Source organism: Bufo gargarizans, chromosome 3 (assembly GCF_014858855.1).
Source record: "Bufo gargarizans isolate SCDJY-AF-19 chromosome 3, ASM1485885v1, whole genome shotgun sequence".
Lineage (NCBI taxonomy): Eukaryota > Metazoa > Chordata > Amphibia > Anura > Bufonidae > Bufo > Bufo gargarizans.
Window position 1 is genome coordinate 504,630,712 of NC_058082.1, and position 26,479 is coordinate 504,657,190.

Here is a 26,479-nt window from a genome sequence, read left to right on the forward strand (position 1 = left end):
GACATAAAGGATATATTTCATCCAGGTCTTCATCCGTCCTGTCTTGATTCTTCTCCTTGGAGGTCCAGTGGCCATGTTTCCCATCCTGGCAGCAGCAAATCTAAGGAATACATGGAAATCATAGTACAAAACATTATAAACATTTTATTATGGAAAGAAGCAAACTGTACCAGTGTCATCAAGCAAATCTATACAGACTAAATCATCACTTAGGGATAGGTTTGGCATCTAAGAATTAGACAATGAATCTTACTTGAAGCCCTTTTGCCACACCAACGTTACACTTACCAGAGATGTTTGTGAGTCCGCTGTTCTGTGTTCCTCCTATGTATCTGCCTGGCAATGGATGTTCTATTCCTCCTGGCATGGATGGAGAATGGTGTTACACAGAGAGCAGGGTGCAGGGGTGATCCATGTACCTGTGATGGTGAAGTCTGCATCATCCCTCCTGCATTGGCGTATAGCCCAGCTGTGATGGACTTTCCTCTCTCTCTTCCATGCGCAATGGTCAGGGTCTTGTGCCATGATCTAGAATTATACATCATATAAATTATCATAATCACCACTGACTTTTAATCACAATTTGCAGCTTTTATGTAACTAACCAGATCACAGGTTTCCCGTTCCACCCAAGCTCTGAATCCCATCCGGATAAGCATCTGATTGCGTAGATGATGAAGCTGCTTCTTCTGGATCATCCACATCAATCCGAGGGCCCAGGGGTAGATCTCACGTCTAAAGAACTCTTCCTCTTCAAACTGGTTGGCCAAAAATCTGGAAGTACGAATAAGTACTGATATCACTTGTGGTAATATTACAAAAATTATAATTTATTGTGTTTTTATCAAATAAATATTAAATATATTAAAACATATTGGTACAGGATAAAAGAAACTCACAGACTTGGGAAGAAGTAAGTCCTGTATTCCTCAGTACGCAGGTTTGCTCTTCTAAAGTACGTGAGGACCATGGCCAGGAGATACTAGAGGGATGAGAAGCAGAGTTAGAGGCTGGTAGTAGATTTCCTATGTAAATACATTCTATTATACAGTACATATATCAGAGTTCAGTATATTCCTGTCCAAAATCCTACTGTATCATACAAGGGGTTAGAAGCTCATGGTGCAGCATCTGTTAATGACTATTAGGCCCCTTTCAGATGAGCGAGTGTCACACTGTGGACTCGCAGCGCAACTCTCTTCCTGAACTTCCAGCACTGCGGGGGGTCACATAGCAGTATATTGATTTATGATGCTATGGATAACACTGACAGCATTATGTCAGTGTTATTTAATACATTCCAGAACCGTAAGAGTTACATTGCATCATAAATCAATATAATGCTAAGCGACCCTGGGAGTTCAGGACGGGTGCTGTGCTGCGAGTCTGCAGCGTGACCCTCGCTCTACTGAAAGGGGCTTTATACCACTAGGTCATGAAGTGCAGTATATCTCTAGTCTGTCTTCTGAAATCTGGAAGATTTTCTGTCCTTCGGTTTAATAATACCTTGTCCGAGATCTTAAGACAGCTGTCCCTGGCTAGAAAGTACTGGATGTGCTCGTCTTCTATAATAGAAATGGGATAATATTATTACGGAATTGATACTTTTCTCAAATCACAAGATTACATTCATGTACCATAGAGAAACAAGCTGCTACACCTCAGTGAGACATCTTATTGCAATCAGCACTAGAGCAGGGGAGGGACAGGTCCTGCATCCTGAAGAAGGCTGGGGCACATTTACAGAAGCTATATGGCAGTAGTAAAGCTGAAATCTAATCCAGGCTGTAGACTTCAGTTTGTGGACAGCACAAGATGTGACAACTTATCCAGGGGCCTGTGCCTCTGAGTAAATTTGCCACCTCTTACTCCCATCGTCCTCCACCTCTTACGTCCCAACGTTAATCTTTAGTAAATGTGTCCTGCTATGTCTGGCTTAATCCTACCAAGGAGTGTGAAGAAAGCAGCCCTTTCTTCTGGCTGCGGGATGTCATCGTCCATCTTCTTCCTCTTCCTGGATTCTTCTGGTGAACTGTGATAGAAGAAATACAGTCCATATTACATTATGAGCCCTCATGCACATGGCTGCATTATGCACTAGTTCTGAGTTTCTAGGAGTTGTGATGTCAGATGTCTGTGGGCCTATGCTGTTCCTTGGTGTGTGTCTAGTTTATACCAGTATCACATGCTCACCATGGAGGCAGACCATGGCACTGTTATGGAGGCATGGTGAGGGTGTCTGGTGCTGACCTCTAGCTTCACGACATAATAGTATGGCAGCACTAGAGGGGCCTCAGTGCACATAACGTTATACATTTCTATTCACTGAGCTCCCCCTAGTGGTGGCTGCAAGTGAAAGTTTTATCATGCACTATATGAAAGGAAGCAGGAGACAAAGAGATGTAGAGGGCAGATTTATAATATATTCATTCTAGAGAATTAAGAAATATAATTTTTCATAGTGAGTGCCATGTGCCAGCTCCACATTTTCTGATGTAGAGTTCAGGTGAATCGGGTGAGGCAGAGCACATTTATTTTTCAATTTCTCTTCTTTTCTGCTGATCAAGGCCGATCCACTTACAGTTCTGTCTTCCTCTTCCTTGTGGTTGCTTCTCCTGTTCTTTTTGGGAAGCTTAAAGAGAAGGGAAAAAAATAAATAAATATATATATATATTTGGAGTGTGATTTTTGTTCTGATGAATTCCTTATAGAGAATGTCCACCGTGCCTAAATATAACAGTCACACTTAGTCCCAAAGGCTTAAAGGGGTATTCCAGGATTATAACATTGATGACCTGTCCTCAGACTAGGCTACCAATATCTGACTGTCTGATCAGTAGTGGACCAACAGCCTACAGCCCTACTGATCAGCTGAGTAACATCTCTGGACACATTGATATAAGATAAGACACACAATGTACATGGTGTGGAGATCTGGACTTTTCTATGGCAGAAAACTGACTTCCCCTTGATACATTCCCCAACGTGTCTTCCTATATATCCTGTCTCTCTCTATAGTAAATGATCCATTACAATATATTTCATATTACCACTGAGATAAACAATGGGGGATTTATGAAAAGGTGCACAGTTATAAGGAATTTGGTGCAAGTGCGATATGGTCTATTACAGTATGCCTGGGGTGCGTCTGCCGTGGAGTTGTGACATTTTTGCAACTTTACTGATTGTCACAGAAGATAAATGAGACTGAAAAAGTGATCTAATCTGGAAATTTACACTTCATCCCAGCCCACTGTAGAAAGTGGTGCAGGAGGCCAAAAGTAGCTAAATTCTGTGCAACAATCAAAAACTTCAAGCGCTTGTGACATTTAATGCCAGTTTCTGGCGTACCAGAATTCATAAATGTCTCCCTATGGGCTTACCTGTAGGTATACTCTACAAATATTCTATACCGTGTAATAATGACCGCACACATATATATCATGGGGTCATTTATCAAACTGGTGTAAAGTGGAACTGGCTTAGTTGCCCATAGCAACCAATCACATTCCAGCTTTCATTTTTCACAGCTCCTTTAGAAAATTAAAGTGTAATCTGATTGGTTGCTATGGGCAACTAAGCCAGTTCTACTTTACACCAGTTTGATAAATGACCCCCATATGTCTTTAATTTACTAAAAATCATTTTAGACCCAGGATCCACCATATTTATCCATAGACAACCTTTTTGGTCCATATTTAACCAGTCACCCAAGTTTGGTCATATTTATTCATACTTATCATAGATTCTCCATATTAATCAATATCATCACCCCGGTTTCTCCATATTTATACACAATAACCTCAGTCTCTCCATATTTTGAATACTTTATTAATAAAATCCAGTGAATGTTGGTTTCCTTATGATACAGATCCCCGATGGTCAGTTTGTGGGATGACATAAGTCAGCAATGCCATTGATCAGATGCCGGTTTTTACCTCTGATGAATCGCTGTTAGTAGATGTTTCCTCAGCGCGCAGATCCCCATCGTGGTCGCTCTCCGAAACGTCTCTCTTCTGACAAGAAGTGATGAACCTCTTATCTCTAGTGAAGAAATCCCAAACTGGCACCAACTGACGTTTTCTTCCCTTTTTTGAATTCAAATCCTGTGATTCTATTGGTTGATGCTTGCGGCACACGCCATGATGATTCATGCAGCAGTAAATTTAAAGGGGCGGTACATTCTAATAATGTTAAACAGTTGTACAAAAAATTACCATAATAGTCATCCTTATAGCTGTCATCCATACTCCTTCTAGTCTCATTGGTGGATACTGCCATGTTGTTTTCTTGTCTAAAGTACAATATAGCATACATTGATAGAAAGTCCCATAGCCTCTGGCCTCCATTAACCATCTAACATTTGTATGTATATCTCTCCACTGAAATCTATGAGAGTTACTAAAAGAGCTAAACTCGTTTCTGCTACCATTTATCTGTAATGGTCTTTGTTCTGGTATCATTTATCTGTAGCAATGTCTAAATCTTGGTTCTTTTATCATACCCGTGCAGTATGCTTGAGCCTGTTACTAAACCTTAAAACTGAGCTTGGCCATTTTGGACCATATCTTGGCAGTAAGCTTGATTCTTCTTCCATATTTATGTACTCAGCTTCATGCTAGTGCTGTATCTGTAAGCTGGTTATTTATTGTATTTGTGTTGTCTAAATAGCACCAGCATACAGGGGCGGATTGTCCATAGACCTTACAGGGAAATTTTCCAGTGGGCCAATGCCCAGGGGGACACCTGGGCCCTCCTTACATCCGGCCAGTGGAAGTTTTTGGAAATGTAATTTGTGCTGCTGGCAGTATTTTGTGATGGACTGTGGTATTTGGTTCTTTTGGGGTGGTATAATGTGCCACAATATGGCATTGCTGGCCCTGCCTTCCATCAACTTGGACTCAACTACAAAACGTGGCCACTTTTAGTATTTTTTCCAGGTCCACTTTAAGTTGCCAGTCTGCCCCTGCCAGCATAGACCACAGTCCTGTACAGAGATCTTTATCCTGTCCCTGTGGTCTGTGTGCAGAGCTTGTTTCAAGAACTGAGTCTAAATGGTTTTACACACTTGGTCCTGTCACCATTACACTGCAGTGATCTTGGTTCATTTGGCTAATTTTTGTTATTGAGCTTGGTTCACTTACTGTATCTCTCATGAGCAGTGAGTATGGGTGTAGAACCACTGTGCCAACTAACCAGTTAGACTTAAGGCATTATCCTGGCAGTCTGCTAGTTTTTACCCTTTAAACCCTATACATGGATTTGGACGTTGCTGCAGGGGAGCCATCTGGTAGCTACTTCTTCGTATAGTCCCTGTGTGGATGGCTGCTGACCGACAGGGGTTAGAGGCACAGGTGTGAAGCACCGATGGGGTCAGGTAATACTCGTAGTTAGGAACATAAATGCATGCTTTGCAGTATATGCTGCTCATCAAGTGAAACTTGCAGACAATAGACCTTAAATATATTCAGAGACCAAGCAACCAGATAATGTAGGTCTCCATTCAGGGGCTGAAAGAAGGAACACTAAACTGATGAAGTAATGTCTCCAAATAGAAACAGCATAGATGGAGGCAGATGATCGCAATCCTCCTAGCTTACCTGTTTCTCATGCCTTAAGAAGTCGGCTTCAGATAGAATGGGAGATAGAGCCATAAAGGTAAAAAAAAAAAATACTGTACATTACAAAATTATAGTTACCATCTTAAGTGATTATTTATAGGGCATCTGTCAGCAGATTTGTACCTATGAAAAAGCTGACCTGTTGCATCGGCGCTTGTCAGCTGAAGGCATCTGTGTTGTTCCTGTGTTCTTATGTAGGTTGCTTCTAGAGGCTCATTTGCATATATTAAAACTTTGCGTATCTTAACCATGCAGGCACATATGAACATTGGACCAACACAGATGCCTTTAGCTGCCAAGTGCACATGTAACAGGTCAGCCAGTTTCATGGGTACAAAGCTGCTGACAGATGCCCTTTAAAGGATGCTGTTGCACACTGGAAAACCCTTTTAAAGATTCAGTAGGGGTAATGTGTAGGTGTCTTAATACTTTTTTCTATATAGTGTACGTACCGAGATTGGTTCTGGCACTCTAACTTTGTATTAATCCTAGTACTGGTACCACATCTATGCGCTGAATCTAATTATCTTATATTTATATACTCACTTTGTTGCTGTTGTCATATAAACACTACTCACAAAAAGTTAGGGGTATTTGGCTTGTCGGTGAAATTTCAGGATGAACCTAAAATGCACTCTAACCTTTACAGGCGAACTTTATGTGACCTTCACTAAACTTTTCGAATGCATATGTCTATCTGTTCAATGTTTTTGCTCTTTTTGCACAACTTGCTGTTCTCTAACAAGGAGCTTAATGGAAAAATTCAGAACAGGTGTTTGATCAATGAATCACCCAATAAATTTCCTGGTTCAATTAAAATTGGGATTTAAACAGGTCATATTTTGACAACATGAGACCAAGACGACATCTAACAATTGATCAAAAGTATCTCGCCATTGCGAGGCTTCAAGCAGGATGTTCTCAGACGAAAGTGGGAACTGAGATTAGAGTGTCATCAGCAGGTTGCAACAGAAATACAGAGAGATTGGAAGAGTCACAGAAAGCCATAGAAGTGGACATCCTTTGGCCACATCCTACACTTTGTGAAAAGTGCCCTGTGGAGCTGGATGATGAATGCCACACAACTCCAGGCACATTTAAGGTAGGTGAGAGGCACCCAAGTGTCACGTTAGACCATTAGAAACTGTTTACAACAGCGTGGTCTGCATGCTAGATGAACTGCAAGAGTACCTGACCACAGGCGTCATCGTCTTGCATGGACCAGGGGCATCTACACTTGAAGAAGGACCAGTGGGCTTTAGTGCTGTTCACTGATGAAAGTTGATTCACTCTGAGCAGAAATGATGGCCGCCAATGATGTTGGAGACATCAAGAAGAGCACTAAGCATCAGCCACTGTTGTCACCAGATGAGCCATTGGTGGTGGTGGTGTTACATTTTGTGAATGGAACAGTGACAAGCCCATACTACTTAAATAACGGAATTAATTCAGTCATTGTGCCTCTGCATGAACAACACAGGCCTAATTTCACCTTCATGGACAACAATGCGCCAGCTCTTCGAGACCGCATCATTAGGGAAATGCTACTGGAGACTGGGGTACCTCAAATGGAGTGGCCTGCACTTTCTCCAGATCTGAATCCCATTGATAACCTATGGGATCAGCTGAGTTGCCGTGTAGAGGCTTGTAACTCTGTACCCCAGAACCTCAATGACATGAGGGCCGCCCTTCAAGAATAGAGGGATGCCATGCTGTCACAACCAGACAGCTGAGAAGCTCTGACAGAGGCCTTTCAGAACCTCCTCCTTGACTTTCTTTGTTGTGGTATTCAGTTCCTCATCTCGTTAGCCTCTCTCAGCTGTCATGTGTTGGACTAATTGCTTCCCTTTAAATTCCTCCCCAGAATGCTTTTCTGGGCGGCTTATACTTCTTCCTGGAGTGTGTGTGCATGCTGATCTTGTTCTCCTCTCTGCTACAAAGTTAAGTGTTGAACATTTATCTGTTATTTTCTGTTTGCTGGATCCCAGGTGACCCTGACTCCCTCCGTATCTTGTGTAGGGAGCCAGTGGTCGTGTCCCCTCACTATTGTAGGGTGTTTAGGGGTTATATAGTCAAGGTACGTGGATATGCAAACCTCCACCATTCGGATCTTTGCATAGGCTGAGCAGCCAGGGAAAGTGCCAGCTCTTCTGCAGGGGTCTCCCTTTTGTCCCTTGCTGAGTTTGCTTTAAATAACCGTCGTCAGGAGTCCTCTGATAAGTCACCATTTTTTGGTGCATATGGGTTTCATCCGCAGTTTGGGACTTTCTCGGGAGAGGGGTCTTCTGGTTTACCTGATGAGGACAGATTCTCCTCGTCTTTGTCATCTATTTGGCAAAAGATTCAGGATAATCTAAAGAGCATGAGTGAGAGATATAAGCGTGTGGCAGATAAGAGACGTGTGCTTGGTCCGGACCTGAATGTTGGTGATCTGGTGTGGTTGTCCACCAAGAATATCAAATTGAAGGTTCCCTCCTGGAAGTTGGGTCCTAGGTTTATTGGGCCTTACAAAATCCTGTCTGTCATCAATCCTGTTGCATACCGTCTTGATCTTCCTCAGACTTGGAAGATCCATAATGTTTTTCATAAGTCCTTATTGAAACCTTATGTTTAACCCATTGTACCCTCGCCTTTGCCTCCTCCTCCGATTATGGTTGATGGGAATCTTGAATTTCAGGTCTCTAGGATTGTGGATTCTCGTCTTGTCCGCGGTTCTCTTCAGTACCTTGTTCATTGGGAGGGGTATGGTCCTGAGGAGAGGATGTGGGTCCCAGTGACGGACATTAAGGCCTCTCGTCTCATCAGGGCTTTCCATAGGTCCCATCCTGAGAAGGTGGGTTCTGAGTGTCCGGAGTCCACTCGTAGAGGGAGGGGTACTGTCACAACCAGACAGCTGAGAAGCTCTGACAGAGGCCTTTCAGAACCTCCTCCTTGACTTTCTTTGTTGTGGTATTCAGTTCCTCATCTCGTTAGCCTCTCTCAGCTGTCATGTGTTGGACTAATTGCTTCCCTTTAAATTCCTCCCCAGAATGCTTTTCTGGGCGGCTTATACTTCTTCCTGGAGTGTGTGTGCATGCTGATCTTGTTCTCCTCTCTGCTACAAAGTTAAGTGTTGAACATTTATCTGTTATTTTCTGTTTGCTGGATCCCAGATGACCCTGACTCCCTCCGTATCTTGTGTAGGGAGCCGGTGGTCGTGTCCCCTCACTATTGTAGGGTGCTCAGGGGTTATATAGTCAAGGTACGTGGATATGCAAACCTCCACCATTCGAATCTTTGCATAGGCTGAGCAGCCAGGGAAAGTGCCAGGTCTTCTGCAGGGGTCTCCCTTTTGTTTCTTAGCTTTTGGATCCAGCGAGTCATTTATGCATGTTGCTTTGCCTTGTTTCCTGTACACCGTCCGTGACACATGCCTCACCAGACAATAAGTCGACTTGTGAACAGCATGAGACGTCTTTGTCAAGCTGTAATTGATGCTTAAGGCCACATGACAAGTTTTTGAGACACTGACATTTTTTGTGGGGGTATACCCACCACTGTTGTTGGCTTTTGTTTCAATAAATTGTTTGAGATGACGAAATCACCATTGCATACTTATACTTAAATGCCCTACTTTTATGATATAATATCACTGTAGTGTGAACTTTTAACATTTTTTATAAATGTCACCTGAAATCAAATATCCCTAACTACTTGTGAGTAGTGTATATGTAATTAGCTTACTTCTAGTAACTTATTTCTATTCTGATAGTGCACTTTTTTATATGTATGCTATGCTTGTTCTATCTATTTAGTAAGTTTGGTTCTGTTACCATATATGTACTGACCTACGCTTGGATCCATCATCATATCTCCATATTGAGCTTGGTTATTATACCATACTTATGCCTTAAATTTGTTTCTATTACTGGCTCTAGGCAGTAAGATTTATTCTCTCACTTGCTATTTCTATGCCCTATGTTTGGCTCTTTTATTACACAATGTGGGAGTTAGATTTACAAATGGTAGGCATTTGGCAGGAATGGATGCAACATAAGGGTTTTATAAAAAATTAGAGGGACGAATGCAATTTTTTTAGAATCCGAATCCGAACAGGTTCTCGAATCTTTCGACTCTCGAATCCTGTACATAAGAATTGTGTGAACGGTGTAAGAAACAAAGTGATCCAAACTCAATATTCTTTTAATATGAAAAAATAAAGAGTCCTTACTTTTTTAACAAAGTATTCGGATTTGGATTCGAAAAAAATTGGAAATACAGGGTAATACAGTGCACATACCTCTTACATCCAGTGACGTCTCTTTGACGTAGATGTTCTCTTTTCTCATCTTCTCCTTTCAGACCTTCAGATCAGACCTCCAGTTTTCAGCCATTTTTCGTCTCTGCAGTTTGACAAAAAAAATAAAAATCTTAGTTTACTACTTTTCCATCATTCTCGCATCTTTTGGACAAATCATCCTACCACAATACTGGGCCTCTGTGCTTCCCAATACAATACAATAGTGCAGAAACAGATAAACCCCCTGATAATAATAGTACCACACAGAGCCCCCCATATAAAATACCCCTTCTTTGTAGCCTCAGTAGATGCCCCCATAGTGTCCCCCAATAACGTGCCAGTAAAAAGTGACCCCCATAATGCCCCCAATAATGTGCCAGTAAGTGTCCCCATAGATGCCCCCCCCCATGTGCCAGTATCAATTGCCTATCTCCTTTCCCCCCATGTCCCAGTATCATAGTGCCCTCTCTCCCCCCCAAAGTGCCAGTATCAAGTGCCTCTCTCCTTCCCCCTCACTATGTGCCAGTATCATAGTGCCACCTCCCCCCCAATGTGCCAATATCAAGTGCCTCTCTCCTTCCCACCCACCTCCCCATGTGCCAGTATCATAGTGCCATCTCCCCCCCAATGTGCCAGTATTAAGTGCCTCTCCTCCATGTGCCAGTATCATAGTGCCATCTCCCCCCAATGTGCCAGTATCAAGTGACTATCTCCTTCCACCCCCCTATGTGCCAGTATCATAGTGCCAACCCCCCCAATGTGCCAGTATCAAGTGCCTCTCTCCTTCCACCCCCCTATGTGCCAGTATCATAGTGCCATCTCCCCCAATGTATCAGTATCATAGTGCCATATCCCCCCCTCCCAATGTGCCAGTATCAAGTGCCTCTCTCCTGTCCGCCACCCCATTCCTTGTGCCAGTATCATAGTGCCAACCCCCCCATGTGCCAGAATCATAGTGCCATCTCCCCCCAATGTGCCAGTATCATAGTGCCATCTCCCCCCTCCCAATATGCCAGTATTAAGTGCCTCTCTTCTTCCCATCCTTCCCCCCCAATGTGCCAGTATTAAGTGCCTCTCCCCATGTGCCAGTATCATAGTGCCATCTCCCCCCAATGTGCCAGTATCAAGTGACTATCTCCTTCCCACCCCCCCATGTGCCAGTATCATAGTGCAAACCCCCCCAATGTGCCAGTATCAAGTGCCTCTCTCCTTCCACCCCCCTATGTGCCAGTATCATAGTGTCATCTCCCCCCAATGTATCAGTATCATAGTGCCATCTCCCCCCTCCCAATGTGCCAGTATCAAGTGCCTCTCTCCTTTCCGCCACCCCATTCCATGTGCCAGTATCATAGTGCCAAACCCCCCATGTGCCAGAATCATAGTGCCATCTCCCCCCAATGTGCCAGTATCATAGTGCCATCTCCCCCTCCCAATATGCCAGTATTAAGTGCCTCTCTTCTTCCCATCCTTCCCCCCCATGTGCCAGTATCAAGTGCCTATCTCCTTCCCATCCTTTCCCCCCATGTGCTAGTATCAAGTGCCTATCTCCTTCCCACCCCCCCATGTGCCAGTATCATAGTGCCAACCCCCCATGTGCCAGTATCAAGTGCCTCTCTCCTCCCCCATGTGCCAGTATCATAGTGCCATCTCCCCCCACAATGTGCCAGTATCATAGTGCCATCTCCCCCCACAATGTGCCAGTATCATAGTGCCAAACCCCCCTAATGTTCCAGTATCATAGTGCCATCTCCCCCCAATGTGCCAGTATCATAGTGCCATCTCCCCCCAATGTGCCAGTATCATAGTGCCATCTCCCCCCAATGTGCCAGTATCATAGTGCCATCTCCCCCCAATGTGCCAGTATCACAGTGCCATCCCCCCCAATATGCCAGTATCAAGTGCCTCTCTCCTTCCCACCCACCACCCCATATGCCAGTATCATAGTGCCATTTTCCCCAATGTGCCAGTATTAAGTGCCTCTCTCCTTCCCCCCATGTGCCAGTATCATAGTGCCATCCCCCAATGTGCCAGTATCATAGTGCCATCTCCCCCCTCCCAATGTGCCAGTATTAAGTGCTTCTCTCCTTCCCATCACCCCTATGTGCCAGTATCAAGTGCCTCCTGCTCCCCCATGTGCCAGTATTATAGTGCCATCTCCCCCCCAATGTGCCAGTATCATAGTGCCATCTCCCCCCTCCCAATGTGCCAGTATCAAGTGCCTCTCTCCCTCCCATCTCCCCCCCCCCCATGTGCCAGTATCAAGTGCCTCCTGCTCCCCCATGTGGCAGTAACAGTCTGGTATTTAAAAAAAAATCCTGCGCTGTATGTCCATATATGGAGTCAGTGCTTGTGTATTTCAGAAAAGTTTCTGCTGAGACTCAAACCAGCATTAGAGGCAAGGCACCTAACCACACAGCTACAAGAGCTGCATAACCACTGCCTGAAAAAATATGAGACTTCTACTGCAGACTCTGTCATAGCTTTGATAGCCAGTGTACATCCATACAAATGACAGCTGCCCCAGCACACTCAGCTCTGCTATATCTCTATATGACAGCTGCCCCAGCACACCCAGCGTTGCTACATTTATACACATGACAAGCTGCCCCAGCACACTCAGCTCTGCTATATATTTAATAAAGATATAGCAGAGCTGAGTGTGCTGGGGCAGCTGTCATGTGTATAGATGTAGCAGAGCTGAGTGTGCTGGGGCAGCTATCATATATAGAGATATAGCAGAGCTAAGTGTGCTGGGGCAGCTGTTATATAGAGATATAGCAGAGCTAAGTGTGCTGGGGCAGCTGTCATATAGAGATATAGCAGAGCTTGGTGTGTTGGGGCAGCTGTCATGTGTATAGAGGTACATTGGCTATAACAGCTAACAGAGTCTACAGTAGAAGTCTCATATTCTTTCAGTCAGTAGCTATAAAGCTCTAATAGCTGTGTGGGTATGTGCTTTGCTTCTGATACAGAAGGTCGTGGGTTCGAGTCCCAGCAGAAACTCATTCTGCAGACACTCAATTGAAAAACCAACTGAAATCTTTTAGGTGGAGTGAAGAAAAAATAAATAAAAATAATGTGGTTGCATAAGTGTACAGCTGGGGATGTAGCTGTGTTCAGATTCACATTTCAAAATCATGTTAAATAGGAGTCAGCATACTCCTGACATCATTTAAAGTGCCTCTGATTAACCCCAAATACACTACGTGCAGAATTATTAGGCAAATGAGTATTTTGACCACATCATCCTCTTTATGCATGTTGTCTTACTCCAAGCTGTATAGGCTCGAAAGCCTACTACCAATTAAGCATATTAGGTGATGTGCATCTCTGTAATGAGAAGGGGTGTGGTCTAATGACATCAACACCCTATATCAGGTGTGCATAATTATTAGGCAACTTCCTTTCCTTTGGCAAAATGGGTCAAAAGAAAGACTTGACAGGCTCAGAAAAGTCAAAAATAGTGAGATATCTTGCAGAGGGATGCAGCACTCTTAAAATTGCAAAGCTTCTGAAGCGTGATGATCGAACAATCAAGCGTTTCATTCAAAATAGTCAACAGGGTCGCAAGAAGCGTGTGGAAAAACCAAGGCGCAAAATAACTGCCCATGAACTGAGAAAAGTCAAGCGTGCAGCTGCCAAGATGCCACTTGCCACCAGTTTGGCCATATTTCAGAGCTGCAACATCACTGGAGTGCCCAAAAGCACAAGGTGTGCAATACTCAGAGACATGGCCAAGGTAAGAAAGGCTGAAAGACGACCACCACTGAACAAGACACACAAGCTGAAACGTCAAGACTGGGCCAAGAAATATCTCAAGACTGATTTTTCTAAGGTTTTATGGACTGATGAAATGAGAGTGAGTCTTGATGGGCCAGATGGCTCGATTGGTAAAGGGCAGAGAGCTCCAGTCCGACTCAGATGCCAGCAAGGTGGAGGTGGAGTACTGGTTTGGGCTGGTATCATCAATGATGAGCTTGTGGGGCCTTTTTGGGTTGAGGATGGAGTCAAGCTCAACTCCCAGTCCTACTGCCAGTTTCTGGAAGACACCTTCTTCAAGCAGTGGTACAGGAAGAAGTCTGCAAGGTAAGAAAAACATGATTTTCATGCAGGACAATGCTCCATCACACGCGTCCAAGTACTCCACAACGTGGCTGGCAAGAAAGGGTATAAAAGAAGAAAATCTAATGACATGGCCTCCTTGTTCACCTGATCTGAACCCCATTGAGAACCTGTGGTCCATCATCAAATGTGAGATTTACAAGGAGGGAAAACAGTACACCTCTCTGAACAGTGTCTGGGAGGCTGTGGTTGCTGCTGCACGCAATGTTGATGGTGAACAGATCAAAACACTGACAGAATCCATGGATGGCAGGCTTTTGAGTGTCCTTGCAAAGAAAGGTGGCTATATTGGTCACTGATTTGTTTTTGTTTTGTTTTTGAATGTCAGAAATGTATATTTGTGAATGTTGAGATGTTATATTGGTTTCACTGGTAAAAATAAATAATTGAAATGGGTATATATTTGTTTTTTGTTAAGTTGCCTAATAATTATGTACAGTAATAGTCACCTGCACACACAGATATCCCCCTAAAATAGCTAAAACGAAAAACAAACTAAAAACTACTTCCAAAAATATTCAGCTTTGATATTAATGAGTTTTTTGGGTACATTGAGAACATGGTTGTTGTTCAATAATAAAATTAATCCTCAAAAATACAACTTGCCTAATAATTCTGCACTCCCTGTAGAGTTCAGCTGCTCTAGTTAGTCTTTCCTGAAATTTTCTTAGTCGCATCCCAAAAGCAAAAGCCATAGTCCAGAGAGAACTTCCAAAGCATCAGAGGGATCTCATTGTTAAAAGGTATCAGTCAGGAGAAGGGTACAAAAGAATTTCCAAGGCATTAGATATACCATGGAATACAGTGAATACAGTCATCATCAAGTGGAAAAAATATGGCACAACAGTGACATTACCATGAACTGGACATCCCTCCAAAATTGATGAAAAGACGAGAAGAAAACTAGTCTGGCAGGCTACCAAGAGGCCTACAGCAACATTAAAGGAGCTGCAGGAATATCTGGCAAGTACTGACTGTGTGGTACATGTGACAACAATCTCCCGTATTCTTCATATGTCTGGACTATGGGGTAGAGTGGCAAGACAAAAGACTTTACTTATGAAGAAAAGCATCCAACCAAGGCTACATTTTGCAAAAACGCATCTGAAGTCTCCCAAAAGCATGTGGGAAAAGGTGTTATGGTCTGATAAAACCAAGGTTGAACTTTTTGGCCATAATTCCAAAAGATATGTTTGGCGCAAAAACAACACTGCACATCACCAAAAGAACACTATACCCACAGTGAAGCATGGTGGTGGCAGCATCATGCTTTAGGGCTATTTTTCTTCAACTGGAACTGGGGCCTTAGTTAAGCTAGAGGGAATTATGAACAGTTCCAAATACCAGTCAATATTGGCACAAAACTTTCAGGCTTCTGCTAGAAAGCTGAACATGAAGAGGAACTTCATCTTTCAGCATGACAACGACGCAAAGCATACATCCAAATCAACAAAGGAATGGCTTCACCAGAAGAAGATTAAAGTTTTGGAATGGCCCAGCCAGAGCCCAGACCTGAATCAGATTGAAAATCTGTGGGGTGATCTGAAGAGGGCTGTGCACAGGAGATGCCATCACAATCTGACAGATTTGGAGTGTTTTTGCAAAGAAGAGTGGGCAGATCTTGCCAAGTCAAAATATGCCATGCATATAAAGTATTAGTTTAAGGGTGTGCACACTTACGCTACCATATTATTTTCTTATTTTTTTTCCCTCTACCTAAAATATTTAGGTTTGTTTATCAATTGAGTGGTAAAGTTTATAGGTCACATTAAAGGTTGAAACAGTTCTGAAATGATTTATCTTTGTCAAAAAAAAATTCATCACAGAAACCTGACATTTAACAGGGGTGTATAGACTTTTCATATCCACTGTAATTACCTTCAATAACCTCACTCCTTGGATGCTTACATATCCCCCCCCCCCCCTCTGCCCAAGGCCAGGGGACTGGGCACTTGTCCCTGATAGACAGTAAATCCTTGACAAGGCATCAGCATTGATATGAAGCTTCCCTGCCCTGTGCTCTACCACAAAATTAAAGTCTTGTAACTCCAGAAACCACCCTGTCACCCTTACATTGTTCCCTTTATTTCGGCACATCTATTTTATAGGGGCATGGTCCAAAACCAAGCGTAACTTCCTACCTGCCAAATAGTACAGTAGAGCCACGAGGGCCCACTTTATTGCCAAACACTCCCTCTCCACTATTAAGTAGTTTCTCTCACAGGAGGTGAGTTTTCTACTCAAATACTGTATATGATAGCGTGTTTTTCCCCATTTACCTCTTGTGACATTACTGCCCCTAAACCAACCTCTGAGGCATCGGTCTGGACAATAAACTCTTTTGAGAAGTCTGGTGCAATCAGCACAGGCTGACTGCATATGGCTTTTTTAAGGTCCTCAAACGCCTTTTCTGCCTCTTGAGACCACTGGACCATTACTGACTTTCTCCCTTTTGTAAGTTCCGTTAATGGTGCTACAATGGAGGCAAAGTTCGGGACAAATCTGCGGTAATAGCCAACAATCCCCAAGAACACCTTCACTTGTTTTTTTGTTCGAGGCTGTGGCCACTTCTGAATTGCCTCCACTTTGTTTACTTGTGATCTTATTGTGCCCTTCCCTACAATATATCCCAGATAGAGAGCCTCCTCTAACCCAATAGCGCACTTCTCCAGGTTAGCAGTAAAGCCAGCTTTCCTGAGGGAATTCAGTATGACCTGTAGCTTACCTAGATGGGATTCCCAGTCCGTGCTAAAGACCACAATATATTCTAAGTATGCTGCTGCGTACCTTTTTATGGGGCCACAAGACCCTGGAAAGTGGCGGGTGCCACTTGTAACCCAAAGGGCATCCTGGTTTATTGAAAGAGCCTGTCTGGGGTGGAGAAGGCATCCTTTTCCTTTGCCTTCTTTGATAGGGGAATCTGCCAGTACCGCTTGGTGAGGTCAAGTGTGGTAATATACCTAGCTGGTTCCAACCTTTCAATTAATTCATCTACTCGGGGCATATGATATGAATCGCATTTAGAGACTTCATTTAGACAGCGAAAGTCATTGCAGAACCGCCAGGTCCCGTTTGGCTTAGGCACCAATACAATTGGGCTGGACCACCCACTTTTGTATTCCTCAATAACCTGCAGAGCTAGCATACGCTTTACCTCCTCAGAGACCGCTTGTCTCCGAGCCTCAAGGATTCTGTACGGTTTAATGTTTATCGCTACCTTGGGGTCAGTGACTATGTCATGCTGAATGACATCTGTAGTGCCTGGAAGGTCCGTAAAAATATCTCTGTTCCGCTGTAGAAACTCCTTGGTTTCTTGTTTTGGGGGTTTGGACAGGGTGTCACCTATTGTCACCTTTTAAATATCTGTGTGACACTCCATTTGGGTTTTTGTGGCTGCTACTAGGGATTCTCTATCCTACCAAGGTTTGATTAAATTGATGTGATAGAGTTAGATGGGTTTTCTTTTCCCAGGCTGATATTTTTTAATTGACTTCTCCAACCCTCTCTACTAATTTAAAAGGACCCTGCCACTTGGCCAGAGATTTGCTTTCTACCGTGGAAACCAGCACTAGTACACGGTCCCCAGGGTTGAACTGCCTCACCTGGGCCGCTCTATTGTACACCCTGCTCTTGGACTCTTGGGCCTTCTGCATGTGTTCCCTCATGATGGGCATAATACTGCTGATGCGATCTTGCATTTGGGCCACATGTTTTATCACACTTCTGTAAGAGGTAGCCTCACTCTCCCAAGTCTCCTTGGCAATATCCAGCAATCCCCTAGGATGTCTCCCATATAATTACTCAAATGAAGAGAAGCCAGTGGAGGACTTGGGGATCTCTCAGATGGAGAACATGAGATATGGCAACAGACAATCCAGTCCCTCCCATCCTTTGCTACCACCCTTCTCAACATCCTCTTTAAGGTTTTATTGAACCTCTCCACAAGGCCATTTCTTTGGGGATGATATACACAGGTTCTTAGCTGCTTAATTTTCAGCAGGTTGCAGAGCTCTTTCATAACTTTGGACATGAAAGTTGTACCTTGGTCAGTCAGTATTTCTTTTGGCAGGCCAGTTTTGGAAAATATATGAACCAACTTCAGAGCAATGCACTTGGAGGAGGTATTCCGCAGCGGAATGGCTTCAGAATACCTGGTGGCATAGTCCAGCACTACCAAAATATACTGGTGGCCTCGGGCAGACCTGACTAACCGCCCCACCAAATTCATAGCTATTCTGTCAAATGGAATCTCAATTATTAGCAGGGGAACCAAGGGGCTCCGAAAGTGACTCACAGGAGCCGTTACTTGGCAGGTTGGGTAGGACCGACAAAATCTTTCAACCTCTTGGTAACAACCTGGCCAATAGAACCTTTGCAGGATTCTTTCCTTTGTTTTTTCAGTCCCCAGATGACCCTCAAGTAAATGGGTGTGGTCCATATCAAGGACCATTCTTCTATAAGGTATAGGTACCACCAATTGCTCCACAATTTAATCACGTATCATAGTAACACGATACAGTAAATTATCACTGACAGCAAAATGAGGAAACCTTTGATCAGCATTAGACTCCTGAGGAACCTCATTCAGTATGGTTACATTTCCATATAAATGGTTACCCCCTAACTAATGCACGTCGAAACGCACGTCGGGGTAGCGCCATCCTGATCTGGGTACACTGAGCTTTGCAGGTGAGTCTCTCCTTTTGATTTGGATCATGGGTACTAAGTCTGTGCCGTCAGCATTCTATATGTTTTTGTCCCTGTTTTATGGGCAGTACATATAGTCTTGACACTCTCTCTTTTAGGACTGCTGGGAAAATTTTTGGAGACTTTTTGTCCTTTATGTATATATTGCTGTAATATATGAGACTCAGCCATACGGATATATGTTTACAAATTGCTGTTTATTATAATACAATATGTAGCCAGTGTCCCAATAGGATGGTGTTTTTCTTTGCTGCTACCTTTTTTAACTACAATGTCTTTTATATACTGTATGTACTATTGTAATTTCAATAAAGTATATTTTTGTATTGTACCTGTGAGCTCCAATCTTTGTAGGTCTTACATTTTCCCATGCATGTTTCAGGATGGAGTCTTGTAACTGAGCAGTCCCGAAGTTCTCCCGTGACACTTCCAAGTCATTCTGCTCAGGGTTAGACACCTCACCCTCATCCCCAGCCAATACTGCAAGGGAAAAACTGTCCGATACCTCAGTGGTCACCCCTACAGCATCTGTTTTGGGTTCTTCACCTAAGGTAATTGGGCTGGAAGAAGGTGAACATGCAACAGGCATATCATTACAGTGGGAATGAGACCAGAGTTCCCAGAACAACGGAAAATCATGTCCCACAATCAATGGATGTATTAAGTCTGGTACCACACCCACTTCATGGGTCACTGTCCCACAGCCAGTCCCTACAGTCACTTTGGCCAGCGGATAATGCTTAGTGTACCCATGGATACAAACCACCCCTACCTGCCTTTCAGGGATAACCAGATCATGGGGTACGGCACCACAAAAGAGGGTGACAAGGCTACCTGAGTCAAACAGGGCCACAACATTAACACCGTTTACCTGGAGTTGATGCTCCTTGGGACCTGGTTCCTGCAGGGGTGTAGCGCTGCAAACAGGACGAGCAAACATGGAGAGGCGGCGGGTGGCACCACACTATATTGGCTCCTCCCACTGGGGACAGTGCGCTGCAATATTGTTACGAGGGTGTCAAGAACCACGCCTGACTCCGTTATACCCGGGGTCAGGAAGTCGCAGCGGTTGGCTGCGCGCTCTATGTAAGATAGGGCTGTTTCCTTATGGTAGCTTTCTGGGTTTGCTTTGCAACCCTTTTTAGCTCACTCGGGGATCCGTAGCTCCTTCTCCTCAGCTGTTCCTTGTCCAGCACTCCCAACCTCCTTATATTCCCCTCTCACACTTCTCTGGTTGCCAGATATAGAGCTTCCTGCCTGGACTTCTATACTGACCCACTGGAGCTGTGATGCTGCGTTCTCTGGTTGTTGGTCCAGAACGTTTCCCTCCGGATCCCTGTTGGACCTTTGTGGTCTGCTGTGGTCGCCCACCTGGGTTTATGTGTTTGTCTGTATTGTCTGTCCTCTCCCTGGTGTTTCCCTCTTAGTGTCAGTGGTGCGGACTAGCGATCCCACCGGCCGGTTCACTATCCAGGGCTCATTTTAGGGAATGCCAGGGTTTAGGCACGTGATCGCCGCACGGGTGAGGAACCCGTCTAGGGACGTCAGGGCAGTCAGGTGCCAGCTGCAAGGTGAGTCAGGGGTCACCACCTTTCCCTCTCCCTTGGGCAGGGCTTTCCCTTTTCCCTCCCTGTGCGTGACGCCGGTCATTACATTATATCTGGCCCTTATTTTGTGTAGGTATTTTTTTTTTACCTACTTAGAATCCAGTATGGATCCAATTGCTGCTCTGTCCAAACAATTTCATGGCCTGTCTTTGGAGGTGGCAGGATTGAAGGCGTCGGTCCTCCAGCAACAGCAGCAATTACAACTGACCGCAAGCCCAGCGGTTGCTACTGGTAACCAGGTTGTTGCGGAACCCAAGGTCCCTCTCCCTGACAGATTTTCTGGGGGAAGGGACAAGTTTTTGACATTCCGTGAGGCCTGTAAATTATATTTTAAACTGCGCCCTTACTCCTCTGGTAATGAAGAACAGCGGGTGGGGGTTATTTCCCTGCTGCAGGGGGACCCGCAGTCCTGGGCGTTCTCTTTACCCACTGATTCCCAGGCTCTTCGGTCAGTGGATGAGTTTTTCAGGGCCTTGGGTCTCATATATGACGACCCTGACCGAGTCGCACTGGCTGAATCAAGATTACGGAGACTCCTACAGGGAGAGCGGCCAGTATAGGAGTATTGCTCTGAGTTCCGTAGGTGGGCTACGGATACCCAATGGAACGACCCGGCTCTCAGGAGTCAATTCTGCTCTGGGTTATCCGAAAGGGTTAAGGATGCGCTTGCATTATATGAGACCCCCTTTTCCCTTGATGCGGTTATGTCCCTTTCTATCCGAATAGATAGACGCCTTAGGGACAGGTTGAAAAAACCGGAGCAATTGGTAACCCCTCCCAAGCAGCAGTTAGTCTGTACGGTTCGCCGTAGGTGTGTTTTTTTTTGTTTTTTTTTTGTGGGGAGAGGGGTCATTTCATTAATGTCTGTCCTTCTTTCCTCAGAAACAAAAGACCGTCGGAAAACTACTAACCCCAGGCTGTGTGGAGGATGTCAGCCGGGGGGTATATGTTTCCTCCATACGTACATCGCAATTTGTGTTGCCAGCGGTTATTGTTTTTGGTGTTAAGACGGAGACTATTTCTTTCTTTCTTTCTAGACAGTGGAGCAGGGGTAAATTTGATAGATGCCCATTTTGCCCGCACTATGGGTTTGTCTCTCTGTACGCTACAGAGACCTATTCCCATATTCGCTATTGATTCTGCTCCTCTGTCTCAGAGAAACCTCACCCACATTGTTCATAATTTACACCTTCGGGTAGGGGACCACCATAACGAGATGCTTTCATGTTATGTTCTGGAGGGGCTTCCCACTCCGGTAGTGCTGGGCCTTCCCTGGTTGGTAGCGCACAATCCAGTGGTGGATTGGCAGGCCAGGGAGGTATCGGAGTGGAGTGAGCATTGCAGAGAAAATTGCTTAAATAGCAATTGCTTAGTCACCTCCATAACTACCCTACCTACATTTATTTCGGATTTTGAGGACGTTTTTTCTGAAAAGGGTTGTCAGAAGTTACCACCTCACCGTCCTTATGATTGCCCGGTTAACCTTATTCCCGGCGCAAAATTACCCAAGACCAGGTTATATAATCTTTCGGGTCCAGAGAGACAAGCCATGAAAGATTATATCTCCGAGAGCTTGGCTAAGGGACACATCAGACCCTCTTCTTCACCCGTGGCTGCAGGGTTTTTCTTCGTTAAAAAGAAAGATGGGGGTCTGCGTCCTTGCCTAGATTTTCGCGAATTAAATCGGATAACCATCCGAGACCCATACCCTCTTCCTCTCATTCCTGACCTGTTTAACTAGTTTGCGGGTGCTAGGTGGTTCTCCAAACTTGATCTTGGGGGGGCCTACAATCTGATTTGTATCAAGGAGGGGGATGAGTGGAAGACAGCTTTTAACACCCCTGAGGGGCATTATGAAAATCTAGTTATGCCTTTCGGTCTGACCAATGCTCCTGCCGTCTTTCAACATTTCGTTAATGACATTTTTAGTCAGGTTTGTGGTAATATACCTGGATGATATTTTAATTTATTCGTCTGATCTGAAAACGCAGGTGCATGTCAGACAAGTACTGCAGGTCCTACGGACGAATAAATTATATGCTAAAATTGAAAAATGTGTCTTCGCCGTTCAAGAGATACAATTCCTAGGTTATTTTTTATCTGCTTCAGGTTTCCGTATGGATCCTGGGAAGGTCCAGGCAATTTTAGATTGGGATATTCCTGAGAACCTCAAAGCACTGCAACGGTTCTTGGGCTTCGCGAATTTCTATAGGAAATTCATTAAAAATTATTCAGTTATTGTAAAACCCCTTACTGACATGACTAGGAAGGGGACTGATTTTTCTAAATGGTCTGACGCCGTTAAAGTTGCTTTTTCCTCTCTAAAAGAGAGGTTTACCTCTGCACCTGTACTAGTCCAACCTGATGTCTCTCAGCCTTTTATTGTTGAAGTCGATGTGTCAGAGGTGGGAGTGGGGGTGGTGCTGTCTCAGGGTCCGTCTCCTGGCAAATGGCGTCCTTGTGCTTTCTTTTCTAAAAAACTATCTGCAGCAGAAAAGAACTACGATATTGGCAATAGGGAACTATTAGCTATTAAACTAGCGTTTGAAGAATGGCGTCACTTTTTTGAGGGGGCAGTCCACTCGGTCACTGTGATTACGGACCACAAAAACCTTCTGTACCTCGAATCAGCTAAGCGTCTCACTCCTAGACAAGCTAGGTGGTCGCTATTTTTTACCAGGTTTAACTTTGTTATTACCTATCGTCCTGGGGCAAAAAATACCAAGGCTGATGCACTATCTCGTTGTTTCCCTGGAGGGGGTAATGTGAGTGATCCGGTACCCATTCTTCAAAGAGGAGTGGTTGTTTCTGCGGTACACTCTGCTCTGGAGGGGAAGGTGTTAGAGGCCCAGGGGGACGCCCCGGTCTCTTGCCCCTCAGAGAAATTGTTTGTACCGTTGAACCTGCGTTTCGAATTATTAAAGGAACATCATAATTCGGCACTTGCTGGGCGTCCGGGTAGTAAAGCAACCTTGGAGCTATTGTCTCGTCATTTTTGGTGGCCAAGGTTGCGTCAGAATGTATTGGATATTGTGTCTTCTTGTTCTACCTGTGTGCGCGCAAAAGTTCCGCATACACGTCCTGCAGGGTCTCTATTACCACTCGTCATTCCCAATAGACCATGGACACATCTGTCATTGGATTTTATCACTGACTTACCTTTGTCTGCGGGTAAAACTGTTATTTTGGTAGTAGTGGACAGGTTTAGCAAAATGGTACACTTCATTGCGTTACCTGTACTACCTAATGCTAAGACTCTTGCTCAGGTATTCATCAGTGAAATCGTGAAGCTTCACGGGGTCCCTTCCGATGTTGTTTCGGATCGGGGTACCCAGTTTATTAGTTTATTTCTAAATTTTGGAAAGCTTTTTGTTCCCGTTTGGGGGTACACTTGTCGTTTTCCTCAGCTTTCCATCCTCAGTCGAATGGACAGACTGAGCGTACCAACCAAAACCTTGAGACATATCTTGGGGCTCTTTCACACCTGCGTTATTGTCTTCCGGCATAGAGTTCCGTCGTCGGGGCTCTATGCCGGAAGAATCCTGATCAGGATTATCCTAATGCATTCTGAATGGAGTGAAATCCGTTCAGGATGCATCAGGATGTCTTCAGTTCCGAAACGGAACGTTTTTTGGCCGGAGAAAATACCGCAGCATGCTGCGCTTTTTGCTCCGGCCAAAAAAACTGAAGACTTGCCGCAAGGCCGGATCCAGAATGAATGCCCATTGAAAGGCATTGATCCGGATCCGGCCTTAAGCTAAACGTCGTTTCGGCGCATTGCCGGATACGACGTTTAGCTTTTTTAGAGTGGTTACCATGGCTGCCGGGACGCTAAAGTCCTGGCAGCCATTGTAAAGTGTAGCGGGGAGCGGGGGAGCAGCATACTTTCCATCCGTGCTGCTCCCGGGGCACTCCAGAGTGACGTCAGGGCGCCCCAGGCGCATGGATGACGTGATTGCATGGCACGTCATCCATGCGCATGGGGCGCTCTGACGTCACACTGGAGCGCCCCGGGAGCCACACGGATGGTAAGTATACCGCTCCCCCGCTCCCCGCTCCTACTATGGCAACCAGGACTTTAATAGCGTCCTGGGTGGCATAGTAAGACTGAAAGCATTTTGAAGACGGATCCGTCTTCAAATGCTTTCAGTACACTTGCGTTTTTCCGGATCCAGCGTGTAATTCCGGCAAGTGAAGTACACGCCGGATCCGGACAACGCAAGTGTGAAAGAGGCCTAAGATGTTTTGTGTCTGAAAACCAAGAGTTCTGGTCATCATATTTACCAATAGCTGAGTTTGCCATAAATAATCGTCGTCAGGAATCCACTGGCAAGTCACCATTTCTTGGTGCATATGGTTTTCATCCCCAATTCTGTACTTTCAAAGAGGGGGGGTCTTCTGGGGTTCCCGAAGAGGAACGGTTTTCGTCATCTCTTTCATCGGTATGGCAGAAGGTGCAAGCTAACTTGAAAAATATGGGAGGTAAATACAAATGCATGGCTGATAAGAGACGGTCGCCAGGTCCGGACCTAGGAGTGAATGACTATGTGTGGTTGTCTACTAGGAATATTAAATTAAAGGTTCCCTCTTGGAAACTGGGTCCTAGGTTCATTGGCCCTTACAAAATTGTAGCTATCATCAACCCCGTGGCTTTTCGCCTGGAGCTACCTCAGACTTTTAAAATCCATAACGTCTTTCATAAGTCGTTACTCAAAAAATATGTTCCACCTCTAGAACCGCCACTGCTGCCACCCCCTCCTGTTGTTGTGGATGGTAATCTAAAGTTTCAGATATCCAACAATTCTCGTCGGGTCCGCCGCTCTCTTCAATATCTGGTGCATTGGAGAGGTTACGGTCCTGAGGAAAGAATGTGGGTTCCTGCGTCTGAGGTAAACGCCGACAGGCTAGTTCGGGCTTTTCATGCCTCTCATCCTGAGAGACCTGGTCCTGAGTGTCCGGAGGCCCCTCGTAGAGAGGGGGGTACTGTCACGAGGGTGTCAAGAACCACGCCTGACTCCGTTATACCCGGGGTCAGTAAGTCGCAGCGGTTGGCTGCGCGCTCTATGTAAGATAGGGCTGTTTCCTTATGGTAGCTTTCTGGGTTTGCTTTGCAACCCTTTTTGGCTCACTCAGGGATCCAAAGCTCCTTCTCCTCAGCTGTTCCTTGTCCAGCACTCCCAACCTCCTTATATTCCCCTCTCGCACTTCTCTGGTTGCCAGATATAGAGCTTCCTGCCTGGACTTCTATACTGACCCACTGGAGCTGTGTTGCTGCGTTCTCTGGTTGTTGGCCCAGAACGTTTTCCTCCGGATCCCTGTTGGACCTTTTGTGGTCTGCTGTGGTCGCCCACCTGGGTTTATGTGTTTGTCTGTATTGTCTGTCCTCTCCCTGATGTTTCCCTCTTAGTGTCAGTGGTGCGGACTAGCGATCCCACCGGCCCGTTCACTATCTAGGGCTCATTTTAGGGAAAGCCAGGGGTTAGGCACGTGATCGCCGCACGGGTAAGGAACCAGTCTAGGGACGTCAGGGCAGTCAGGTGCCAGCCGCAAGGTGAGTCAGGGGTCACCACCTTTCCCTCTCCCTTGGGCAGGGCTTTCCCTTTTCCCTCCTTGTGCGTGACGCCGGTCATTACAAATATGCCCCGGTTGCTGACATTTCCAACAACGGACCTCAGGTCGACCTTCCAGTGGGGCTTCAGAACGGGAGTGTACCTTTCTTGGAACGAAAAACCTCTTTCCCCTTTGTCTGTTGGCTTTGTCCTCCTGATCAGATGCAGAAATGGCTGTGGAGGTTGCTCTCTGTCGACGACCAACGGAGGACCCACGAACTGCTGTGGTTTACCTACAGGCCTCAGACAGGTATCGTTAGTCGTAAACCGCTCAACAAGTGAAACCAACTGATCCAACGTTTTGGGGTCTCCTTGAGCAACCCATCGGTGAATGTCCAAAGGAAGTCAATTCACATAGCGGTCGAGCACAATTGGGTCAACAATGTCTGCGGGACACAGTGTCTCGGGTTGTAGCCACTTGCGCACAAGGTGTAGCAAATCAAACATTTGGGAGCGGGGCAGCTTATTTTTCTCAAACTGCCAGTCATAGACTCTGCGATCACGCACAGATAAGGTGGCTACCAGCTGCGCCAT

The 26,479-nt window shown here is 45.1% G+C and overlaps 1 protein-coding gene across 1 annotated transcript; it reads right to left on the bottom strand.

Annotated features, from left to right (window-relative positions):
- Window positions 1-311: 311 nt before the first annotated feature.
- Window positions 312-26,479, bottom strand: LOC122931712 (speedy protein 1-B-like). The gene is made up of 8 exons (XM_044285781.1): window positions 26,391-26,479; window positions 19,564-19,646; window positions 19,062-19,275; window positions 1,947-2,032; window positions 1,507-1,565; window positions 900-982; window positions 606-774; window positions 312-528 (listed from the first exon to the last, which is right to left on the bottom strand). The coding sequence occupies exons 1-8, from the start codon at window positions 26,477-26,479 to the stop codon at window positions 352-354; spliced, it is 960 nt and encodes a 319-aa protein (XP_044141716.1). The 3' UTR covers window positions 312-351.